General features: G+C 42.0%; 1 protein-coding gene across 2 annotated transcripts in view; it reads right to left on the bottom strand.

Annotated features, from left to right (window-relative positions):
• Positions 1-9,612: 9,612 nt before the first annotated feature.
• Positions 9,613-12,300, bottom strand: part of znf385a (zinc finger protein 385A) — a 31,753-nt gene continuing 29,065 nt past the window's right edge. For both annotated transcript variants that reach the window (XM_037279216.1, XM_037279217.1), the window contains one exon: positions 9,613-12,234. In XM_037279216.1, coding sequence (XP_037135111.1) covers positions 11,986-12,234 — 249 coding nt within the window. In that variant the 3' untranslated portion in view covers positions 9,613-11,985. The remainder of the gene's footprint in view (positions 12,235-12,300) is intronic.

The following is a 12,300-nucleotide window of genomic DNA, read 5'->3' as shown; positions in this document are numbered from 1 at the left end:
CATTAAGCTAAACAAGTCAAGTTGTTAAGCTAAACAAACTAAAGTGAGCTATATGTTTGTCTCTTTGGTTTATGTTTCCAGAATGAAGTCTCTCTTTTTTAAAAAAAAAAATAATCCTCACAATGTTTGTTCACAAAGCTGACCGTCCTCCAAACGATGACGCACATAAAAAAAACTTGCACGTCTTGCACAGAAGCCCATCATGTCACGTCACATACTGTAAGTGTAAGGAAACCTCTCAAAGCTGACTGCAGTTTGCTCTGGGACAATGTCAAAACACGGAAGCGTACACGCCATTTTGCGCCTTGAAGGCGAGCAGCAGATAAGAGCTCGCACAACTGTCACGCCGTCTCTTGAACGGAGATGCCAATCATCGCTTTAGTCACGCTGTCGTGGCCTGAGAAGGAGAATATCAGGCGAGTTCCAGCCTGGAGTTGACAGGGCAAAAGTGACGCCACAGTTGGAGAGGGAGGTGTTATGAAGAAAGAAAAAAAAAAAAAGCTGGGAAAAGTGTACGAGAGTGATGTGGACATTGTGCGAGCGCGTTGACGTGTGAAAAATGGTCCATTTTCACTGGAGTTGCTCGACATTGCATGCGTATCTTTGGAGTTCCCAAGTCCGAAGGGGGGCGGGGGGGTTTGTGTGAGGAGCAAAGCAGCCTTTGACACTCCCTGCTGTTTGCTCTTGCTTGTGGCTAAGACTAAAATAAGCCGGTTAGCAAGTCCCACCAGGTCTCAAGACGCACTTGTCAATAATTGAATTAATGGGCTCACATCTTAGCCCATCCAACATTGCTGCGTCTTCATCCAAGCAAACGACTGAAGGATGCTCCTGGTGAGCTCCTCACACGTTGCTCCTATCGAAATGTTAATTTTTTTAAGTCTCTCTGTCTCTCTCTCTCTCTCTCGCCCCCCCAACCCCCCCCCCTTGAAGTTGCTCAGTTCATATACGGAGACTCGATTTATACAATATTTTAAAAATGTCTGAAAATTTCCCATTGAAATCAAATATATTTACTCTCATTTTTACGTACTATATCCAAATATGACCAGTAATGTCAGATGTAAAGTGCTGCTACATCTCCAGCTGTTGTTATTTCACCACTGCTGTCCTTCCAGAAATAAGTGACACGTTTGAGCCACTCCAGCCAGAACAAATCTTATTTCTGAGTTTCTTGCTGCCAGATAGAAGGTATTGGTGTGGCCACGGAAAAAAACTGGGCCATCAATATGCCATTGTGTCACCTTCTCAAATTCTAATTTAGATGGTCTGTCTCAATTTGTGCCGTGCGCCCGATTGGTGACCGGTCGGTCTCGAGTGTTGTCCATTTTTTAACTGAAATCAGCTGGAAAAAGCTCCGGCTCATCTACAAGCCGGAACATGATGAAATATGCCTCGCCTCAATTTGTTTTATGTTCTGCTCACGTATGATGGTTCCCTTCACTGCAGATTAATTTCACCCTTTGCTCGGTTGGACTGCCGCCCAATTACCTTTGGCACGTTTTGTGTTTTGCATTCTCGTTCTGTTAATTGGCATCTAAAGCTCCGGCACGGGAGCGCTTTCTCATCTCTTGCGTTATTTGGTCAGTGAAGAAAAGATGAGGGCTATATTTAATTGAAAAATGATAACAATATATTGTTGGTGCAAGAGCAAAGCGATGCTCTCCACAATATCATCCAACAAATGGAATGCTAAAAGATGAAACGGAGGAATAGGAATCGTCCGCCTGCTTCATCTCCGATTAAAATACTCAAGTGCTGTTTCATCTTTTGTGATGAGCAAGGTCTCATTAGCATTATATGAGTGACAGTGGCAAAGATTGAGGTCTTAACACGTGAATATGAAAGCGACCCACGCAGGCTCTCAGGTGGCGACTTCCTGCCGCTGCTCATCGTTGCTGCCGAAATGACACCAGTCAAGTTTTTCGATGGAAACTTTAAGCCTTGCCTTTGCTTTAAATCCACTTTTCCCATTAAAATGAATGCAAGTGCCAGGAATCCGTTCCCCCCCTCAAAAAGCGTTTGTAGGCGAACTACTTAGAGTAGAAAATACAATTTGACAATGCAGCATTGTAGCATAAAGAAAAAAAACACAAAATTAAAACCAAGAAAAAATAAGGAAAAAAAACAATTAAAATCAAGAAAAAAACCTCCCCCAAAAAATTAAAATCAAGGTCATCCTGTAATGCCTGCTTGAACAAATGTGTTGTTTAAAACCATTCTGCAATTTAGGGTCAACAAAGTGCGAGGCTCTATCACGTTTTGGTTGCCTCCCGATGAAATGAACACGCATTTAAAGCCATAATTAGTTTGTTTTTTTCAGGTATGCAAATTAAAATATTCATGTAATCTGATGTTATTTCCTCAGGGAGCTAAACAAAGTGCTTTGTTCAAACGTGTTGAATGTTTAACAAGGTTTTTGTGCGGATGGTTGCAGGTACGGGTGAGACCACCAAAATTCTTGTGGTTATCCGCCGACCTTTTCGCCAGTCACGTGGTCCAATGAGCCAAAGAAAGCCATAATTGCTATTATTCACCTGGCGTGTCTCCCCTCCCACCTCCATCCAAGTGACAGCACTAATTGCTTTCCTGCTTTGAAGGCTCGGCACTTGATGGCTTGTGACACGTCCATGGAGTCCAGTTTACGGGAGGACACGCTTTGTGCCTTTAATCGCCCAATGAGCCCACAGCGCTACAATGTTAGCATTGTTATTCTTTGTCAACAGTCTCGGTGTACGACATTTTTATTTTTTATTTTTATTTAGGACGCCTTTTAAATCGTATTCAGCGACTTTTTCCTGTGTTGCCAAAACCTACTGTACTTCTTGAGCGCTTACATTTAAACAGACATTGTAAGATTATCCGAGTCGTGTTGTTATCAAACTATGTTTATTCTCGAGACAGGTGGCATGTACACGGCTTGGAGAGGCGAGCTAGTGCGCGTGCGCAAGAGCACTTTCCACTGCCGTAGAACGCACCGATGTCAAAGGCGTTACGACACTGCTGCAAAACCCATTCATTACATATGTGACAGACATTAGCCGCCCAATCTCGCTAACACATAGGCTAGCACATAACGCTAACCTGTAGCAGCTAGCCACGTTTCTTATCAGGGCTTTATATAAACGTCTTTTTCCTATCATTTGATCAATAATGCTTGGTAACGACAAAATTGTATTGTGTGTAAACAAAAGTTATGGTTAAATATTTTCAAACTGTGTGTGTGTAAACAAAAGTTATGGTTAAATATTTTCAAACTGATCAAATGAAGACGTATGTTACCAAAAAGTAAAATCCAGTTTGTAATGTAGAACATGTAGTGATTTTTTTGTGTGTGTGTGCATAGTTTCAAGCTTCACTTAAATATGTTTGATATTCCATGTTTTAATTGTTTGTTTTTTTTTAACTCAGTGAGTACGACGAGGAGGAGCACTGATGTTAAACTTTGAAAATAATTATGGCGCACCCTTATCATTTATCGATGATATTCTTTTCATGTTGCCATTTTTTGTACCATAAAGACACGTAAGTGTGTTAAAATCAACTTAATTAAAATGTGCAATTAATTTATGATGTCCTGTGAAAAAAAAGATTCTGTTCCCTCCTTGCTTGTATTAAAACTGGCCAGATTTGTGGCGCGACGGCGACATTTAAAAAAAAATAATAATAAAAACGCGTGCACACACACAAAGAAAAATAAACCGCCTTAGGAAGTCCCTGTGCCACGGCGCACACACTCACACATTGAGATGAGTGATGGCCCCGGGCGCGGGTTTGTAAATGACAAGTGCCATCCATCCATAACAGGCAGGCAGGCAGGCCGGGGCCGCTAAAGTGATTACGTGCAAAGCGTCGGGCGTCCCGGCAAACACAGCTGGCACCACGTCTGTCATGCTCGGCAAGAAGGCAAATTGCTTAGTGTGTGTAAAATTATACATAGTGTTTTAGCTTTCTTGACATAGACACGCACACACACACACACACACACAGGCATGATCTTTATTTCCACACTACTCCTGAAGCAAGTCCGAGCCAGCCGGAGGACGTCATGGCGGAAAAGGATGATAAAGGACGATAAGATAGCTGGAGGAACACGATTGTGAGACATTATAAACTGGTTAGACTTGACTATCTGCTGATGACACGCATCATAATTCATTGGCAACCTGCTATGACTTCCATAATGAGATGGCTATCTGTCAGCATGATGTCCTGCTCATTACAAGCATTTGTCTATCATAAATCAATGTTTGGACGCAATGGGCGGCCGGTAAAATCCTCACCACTTGATTAGTGTTTTGAAATAATAAGCTTTGAATCTCATATTTATGATTCCACTTCTTTTATTGATGAATATTTAAGTGAATAATAAAAATAATAAAAAGATAATAAAAATAACAATAAAAAAGTAAATAATAAAGGAATAAATAATAAAAAGATTCCGACTGGTTTTAAAGCATAAATTGACCCTGACTGTGCTAGATATGCAGAGTTTAAAAGTCCAAGACAGCATTATACTTTTCACTGCTCCATTTTGATGAAGACCAATCATAATGAAGGGTGATGATGTTTGATTGCAGATCGCCAAATGTTTCAGAAAAAAGGAAGCGGTGACATCTGAGGACGGGTCACACAACAGAATCTTACGCAACGACGTGATTTGTCTGATTCAATTAAAGGTGGCATAGCTTCCTTCACGTTGCATCCATCCTTCTGGAACCTTTTGGAGAAGACACGTGTGACTCACTCTGTGTTTAGGAAGTCACATGGGAAGAGAACCTTTTACAGTATAGATGACATGAAGACCAATCACGGCAAAAAGTTCCAGCGGGTTTACGCCTGTGAGGCGTATTTTCTAATCTGGACCTCATTTCCAAGCAGCGGACAGACACGGCCGCAGGAAGTCGTGACTTATTTGGTCGGATGAATGCCAACAGGTGGAAACGCAGGTGAATTGCACCCTCTGCCATCATTTGTCCTGCCTGTCACTGAAATGGGGGGAATGGACTTGCCATTAATCTGCTGCAGCCCCACCCCCTAAAAAAAAAAATGTTGCAATGTGTGTTTTGGTATGAAAAACAGCATTCTATGATATTGTGTTTCATAGAAACACACTCGGAACATGGTGAAATAGAATGTTGGGAATTAAACCGTTGATTCATTCATTGAGACCCTTTTGGTGTGCATGTGGTGGCATGCGTATACCACACACTCTCAGTAAGATGCAGTAAGAAATATATATTTGGTGTTTTGCGTATAGGAAAAATAATCTATGCCTGTGAGTATTGTTAAATTGTCTGTTTACAAGTGTTGCTCCACCGTTTGTCTTCAACTGTCAATGCGATATATAAATGTGCTTGTTTTGACACATGCTTTGTTTCATGTTTAGCAAACCGACAGTACCTATTGTTTATATGTTAGATCTCATAAATATGAGTTATTTTATTATTTTTTGTTAATTTCTTTTTCAAATTTTTTTTATTTCAATTTTATTATTTTTATTTTATTTGTATTATTTTGTTATTTTATATTTCACACTACCTTTGCATTGGAGAAGGAGAAGAAATTTTGTTAATGTTTTTCAATTATTTTAATTTTAATTTGATTCTTTTTATTTTATTTGTATTATTTTGTTATTTTATATTTCACACTTTACTTTTGCATTGGAGAAGAAGCTGCTGTTTGGAAGAATTGTTGAAAGTGCTGCGTGTTGTGAAGTGAAGCTCGTATCTAAATTGAAATTTTTGCTTGCAAGTCAAAGCAAAAAATTGTTGGGAAAACGACATTAATATAGTGACACTTGATGATCGCGACGTTTGGAATCTCTGAGTTGATCTATTTTAGTTGCAGTGTCCAAGCTAATATTATTTGGTGACCCAGCTCCCGTTCTGCCGGTGCCTCTGAAGATTCCTCTGCCGTTGTGTTGATTACGTGTCCAAACCTATCATTTGTTCACGTTGGCATATTTATCAGAGCCCAAAGCAAGCGCTCTGTTCAATTTCACTACTCATCTGCTGTCGTGGGCCTCGGGGGTCGCGCCTACCTGTTTGGACATGCGGGATTGGTCCGCTCTGGCTTGCACTCCATCAATAAGCAACAGGCTTCCCAAAAAGACACATAATGAAACAAATGCTGGCTGAATCTCATTTAGCTGTCAGCGTATTGGGCTCTATCACGACTTGTACTGATTGCAATCCTTTTTGTGCTTCGCTACACCAGGAGGCATTAGTGGTTGTGAGTTGAAGCAATTTTGACTTGACAGTGAGGCATGATTCACAATGGTTTTGTGCACTGTGGTCATAGATGCAAAACAAACACACACGCTGACTGGACTGGCGGTTGCCATGACGTCATGGATCCGTCGGCCACAACATTGTAAAAGGAAATGAACCGTGGCATTGGAAAAAAAAAAAATTCAATAATCAAACAATATTGTTGGTGCACAATCTGCATGGTCATATTCATAAGGATATTATTATTATTATTATTATCATCATCATTATTATTATCATTGTTATTATCATTAATATTATTTATTTATTTTAGTGGTTAGGTTTATCTTTAGTATTTATCTTGAATAAGGTTGTGTTTAATGAAGAAAAAAAAATCAGTTTTCTTGGGATATGTCGCGGGGGCAGCAGCCTTCTCAGGAAAGTTCCGACTTCCCTTTTTTTTCATATTGTATATTTTAATTCTTAATGTGAACAGTTTACGCGCTTCCTCCATTAAAACATCAACCTCTCTTTTTTTTCTCTCTGTTTTCTTTGCATAATCATTATGCAGCATTGTGCTGATTACAAGATGTCCCGTTCTTTCACCTGAAGAAACAGGTTTTTTACTTTTCATTTCCCATTTTGGGGCAAATGCTTCCAAATGCCAATCATGGCTCTGCAGATGACACACGGCTGGCTATATTTAGCAATGTCCCCAGATGACAGCAGATCGATTGACGTGTGGTGTCACCGCCAAAAGCAAATTAACGAGATGAACCCAAATTCCCTTCAGCCAAACCAAAACAAACTTGACTTCATTAATGTCTAGCAGACCCAAATTCGGGCTACTGCAAGTCGGTTACAAATTGTTCAATTTTCCAAAGCTACTTTTTTCTTTAGCTGACTTCTAAATGTGCTTAAAAGTCATCACTGGATGTTCTTTTCGTCATCTTGCTAAGCTACTTTAGCTTTCTCTGCTTTCTTTGCAAATGCTTTTTCTTTTTGGGTGTGCTTGCTCGATGTGTGTCGTTCACAGCCCGACCGTTGTTATTTCAACATGTCTGGACTTCTTTGAAGAGCTCAAAGCACAACATTCATTCATGACTTTTTCTGATTGCCCACAATCATCTTCTTGCATTGCCGTTTATGACGGTCTTCACACACAAAAGTTTAGCGAGGCACACCAAGGAACATTTGGTTTTCTCCAGGCGCTGATATCCACTTAGAGAGAAGTACCGTAGTCGAGCGACCTCTTCAGATTCCATTTGGAGACAATTTGACTTTCTCTTGATTGACGGCTACGTCCCACACGCTGGAGGTCTTCGGCCCGCCTCCATCCAATATTTAGCACAGCGCAGACAGTTGCAATGAATACAATCTTGCCTACCTTTGACTTGGTGCTTTTCGATCCAAATGATGACCAAACAAAGTGAAGTTCCCAAAGGTGGACTCCAATCCAGCTGTGTGAACCTCTCATGATGATCATGGTGAAGGTCGGCTCAGAAAATGGATGGATAATTCCAATATAATAATTCTACCTCTTTATTAATTCTAATTAATTCTAAGAATAATTCTATCTTTTTCTACGATGTGACCTCGCCGTGCGAGTAAACAACTTTTGCTTCCATGTCGGTCAGATGTCAAGGTAGCAAAGTGTGTCGCGAAAAAAACTATTCGGTCAGGAAAATAGCTTTTGAAATTGTGAAAGGGCAGAATAACGTCGCGCGCAATTGACAGAATGAAAGGCCCAATGTTCAGTTCAATCTAACAGAACAAGTCTGGCGGACGGATGGACAGACGGATGGATGGAGGTTTCATTAAATATTGATGGACACATGCTTCTCTGTAGAATCAACTGAAGGCAACAATAAGATGGCCTCTTAAAGATGGAACTTAAGTCGCAACCATTCTCACAACAAAAACAAACATCCCAGTTGAGGGTTGCACAAAATATGAAGCTGGTTATCTCAGCATGGCAAAACTTGAGGTTTTCTCTGAAAAACCTTGAGAGCACATCCAAGAAATGTTTGAAATGTGTCAGTGGTTTGTGGAGCCCGATGACAGAAGGCGGGCACTTAACTTGTTGGCATGGCAGCAGCTGGATGGAAGAAGTGCAATCGTGAGCGAACGGGCCTTGATGCTGGTTGGAGTGGGTGGTCAAGGCCAATTGGCCTTGCGTGCGACACAGGCAATGAAGCCGGCGTCGGCGGCGGCAAAAGCGAATGTAATCAATGTTTCCTAGAAGGCAAGAAAATGGCCGGCAGCGGCGAAAGCGAATGTAATCAATGTTTCCTAGAAGGCAAGAAAATGGCGGGCGCTATGTTGAGAGCAATTTGTGCTCCGATGTTTGAATGGATTGCACTTGGAAGAGGCTTTTTAAATGTTCGGCTCTTATGATGAAGTGCTGCTCGCCCAAATGAAAAGAGTTGACAAAATATTGGCTTGCTTCTATTTCAAGTTCAAGATCTGAGGAACTCTGCGCATAGATTGAAAGCAGTTGGGGAACCCATTAGCATGTTGGCTAGCACAAATTTGCGTAAGCCAAGTTAAGCTTCTCCAGCATTTCATTTGATATTCTCACATTTTTTTTTCAAATAATTTTCTCTTGCCAGCTCGAGATGATTTGAGCTTTGTAAGAACGGATTGCGTGGCTCATCTTCCCGATGGAAGTAGCCTCAAGCGGCAGATTGATTTGTGATTTGAGATGTTTACACCACCAGAAGGAGACTCATCAGAGCACAAAGACTTCTCACATTGCAATTTTGGTGACATCGTGACAACTGAAGTCTCAATTTAGTCTTTCAAAGAGGAAACCAATTTCACCTTCTTCACTCTTTGATTATGCTATTAAAAGATAGATTGCTTTCTGCGCATTTTGTTTGTCACCCACTGTCAGTGGATGAAAAAATATAGCTGACAGGGAGGGAGGGAGGTAGCGGGGGCGGTCCTTACTTGAGCCCCGAGCAACTGTGATGTCATTTTCAGGGACGGATGAAATCGGGGGGAATTTTCTGCTTAATTGATTTTCCATAAAGCCAAGAGGAATCATCACTGTGCTTAGAACATATTAAACATCTGAGGAGAAATCTTTTTTGAGTTGACTTCCACTGAAAAGGGTGGATGAGCGTTGGGGTGGAATCTTCTTGATAATCCCAAATAATGATGCAATTTGTCTGGAGGCCTGAGACGCAGAACGAGTGGCACAGTCGGTAGCGTACTGCCATCTATCGGCCGCACCGCGTATTGTTTGAAAGCCGGATAAATGTCAGGAATGCTTGGAGAGAAAAAAAGAAGAAAAAAGAGCATGAAAGCTTTCTCTCATCAGACTGGACAACACAACGTCTGTTTCTGTCCGCAGTCAGAATTCAACAGAAAAATCCCCCACACAAAAACCCTCCGCTTGTTTTTGTAATGATTTATTGACATTTGCTTTTCTTTTTATAGCGACATTATTTTCCATCTTTTTTAAATTACATGGATAATGACTGACTCACATACACGCATATGATTCAAGTTCATCTTATTGCAATAAACAAGAGTAGCCGGAAGGAATCAGGTATTGCTACAGTTCATCATACAAAGAAAGTCTTTGTCCATCCGACAGTGAAATTCAAAAATAACTTTATTGGCAAGACAAAATTACAGCATGGCCTCTCTGTCTCTTTTTCTCTGCCCCTCCCCGTGCAGGAGAGATGGAGGGCAGCATAAGGCTAAGGCTAGTAGCCCAAAAACAGCTAACATCTGCTCTCCAAATAAGAATCCAACGTGATTTTGAGCATTTTGTGAATATCAAACATGAGCCGTGATGATTGCTTCGTTTGTGGAGCACTGGATCATGCGACGACGGCGCGGCTTCCAAATATGACCTTTTGAACTCCGGAAGAGAGCGAGAAGGTCTCAACGCACACAGGAACAGAAGGAGAGCACGTACCCCTGGAAGAAAACTCAGACACTGACGACGAGGTGGATCATCTTCCCGTTTTAAAACAGCACAACTAACTAGAAAACCATTCTGCCAGTTTTGCGAGTCGATAGCTTTTTGTCGCAAGACTTCTGGCGTTATACCCTGTTCCCAAAGCAGACATTAGTTAAGCAAAAAAAAAAAAAAAAGTTCTTTAATATTAACCCAATTCCATCTTTGTAGTCCAGTTTAGGAAGCCCGGGGAAGGTTCACCACCCTCATGGAAGAAAAAAATCTATCGGCGTGCTCCTGGTTGACATGTACGACTCTGAATGACATGTCACAAAGCTAAACAACAACAACAACAAAATGCTCGTGGCTTTGCATTATTCAGACAAAAAGACTAAAACATTAGAATTCATTGCTTCTCAATGAAAGGCGGCACAGTGAACATGTCCGGAGCTCAGTTGCGGCAATCGCTGCTCCCCTCCCTCTTTCCAAAATGTCATCATCGTGTTTCTTCTCTTTGTTTTTGGTGCTCTGATGTCAAAGTGAACTGTGTGAACTCAATAAAGAGCTCACCATGCAGAGGAAAACAAATCACGGTGCATTTCATGGCTTTTTGGAAGAAAACAAAACTTGCGTGTGACCTCACTGCGGTTCTGGTCCAATTGTCGCTCATTGCTCTAGTCATGTATTTGGCTTCTATCCGATCGCTCCTTCTTTCTCTCAGGTTTTGGATTTTCATGTGTTTGCTCCATGAAAGGAAGGCTTGGTGAGGTGGAAGATGAAGGAGCAGGCTTGGGGAAAAAAGCCAGACTTTGCCAGACCCAAATGTAACAAGTTGGTGTTGCAACCTCAGCACCCACGGCTTGATGAGACGAAGCTCTCTCCAAGAGAACATGGAAATACAGCAGTTGCCATTTCAGTGCATACTTTGACTTTCCCAAACAGATGCTAATATGCGACTAGCATGTAGCTGGCCCGATTGCCACCCCGCTGACAAAATTCCTGCAGTACAAAGCAAGCGCCAGTAGGTGGCAGTGTAACCTTTCGGCCGACCGGTTGTTGGCTCTAACTCGTCACTGTCAGGCACCTTCTTTACTTGTGTGCCATTAAGGAATGTTTTTATAAAGAAATTAGGTGAAATTGCAGGATGAAACAAAAATGCCCTCCAAAATCCCAACTTTTTGTAAATCGTGAATACTATGTTGTTTATTTAAAAGTGAACAATTTTGAAGTTATCGGATTATGTTCCAATTTGGAGATTTCTACGTCCCAGCCTGCTCTGGTTTCTGTGGAAATGTTTTTGTTGATACCATCTATTTTGGAAATGCAGATTCGTCCAATCCGACAACCTGCGCTAAGACTTTTCTCACTCGAGCTTCTCTGTGAGCGACATTATCTCTTGTTGCTTTTACGACTTGCGTGTGCATTATTACTAGCAAACACCCCGGCACAAAAAAAAAAAGTGGACTATCACAGCAAAGCTACCAAAAACCAAATGTTTTTTTTGGAAGTGCATAGGATGAGAAGAGCACATTTTGTCATGATGACAGGAAAGAAACAACACGGTGCAGTGACACGTGGTTTTGATATGCGTTTCTTTTTTGTAGCTATTTGGGACTGCCAGGAGAGTCGGTCAGGATGTGCCAGGAACTTCAACCCCTTATGAATAATCATCTCTGACCATTCCATCTGCAGGTCTCGCAGAAGTCTCAGAAATGGAGGAAGAATTTCAGGTAAAGGGAAATATGAGAGACTGCTCCGCCCTCTTTTCTTTTTTTTTTTTCTCAGTTCAAAGTTTGGATCAGTTGCTGTCTGCGTCTTCACAGTGTGCTTTTGGAGTGGCTGATCCCGATCAGGCCCGAGTCAGTAAGGGGAGAAGAGGATGGGTCCGTGGGTGGTGCGGATGGGCCCCGGCGCGGGTCTTAAGATGGCGTGGCTGAGGGGCGGTCCTTGCAGAAGGTGGTGATGCGGGTGCGGCGCCGAGGCCGCCGCGCGGAGCGCCAGCGGGTTCGTCGAAGCGGCCGCCGCCATAGCCGCCGCCACGGCCAAGGGACTGGGGAGCAGGCCGGCCCCTAACGCTTTGCTCAGACTCTTGGAGAACGTCAGAGAAGACTAAGAGTCGAGAGGAGCAGACACAACAATTAGTTGGAGGCCACCAACATCAGAGGTGGCTTTTTG

This window comes from Syngnathus acus, chromosome 2 (genome assembly GCF_901709675.1).
Source record: "Syngnathus acus chromosome 2, fSynAcu1.2, whole genome shotgun sequence".
In the NCBI taxonomy this organism is placed as follows: Eukaryota; Metazoa; Chordata; class Actinopteri; order Syngnathiformes; family Syngnathidae; genus Syngnathus; species Syngnathus acus.
The sequence above is the reverse complement of the archived record's forward strand: the minus strand, read 5'-3'. Positions and strand labels throughout refer to the sequence as shown.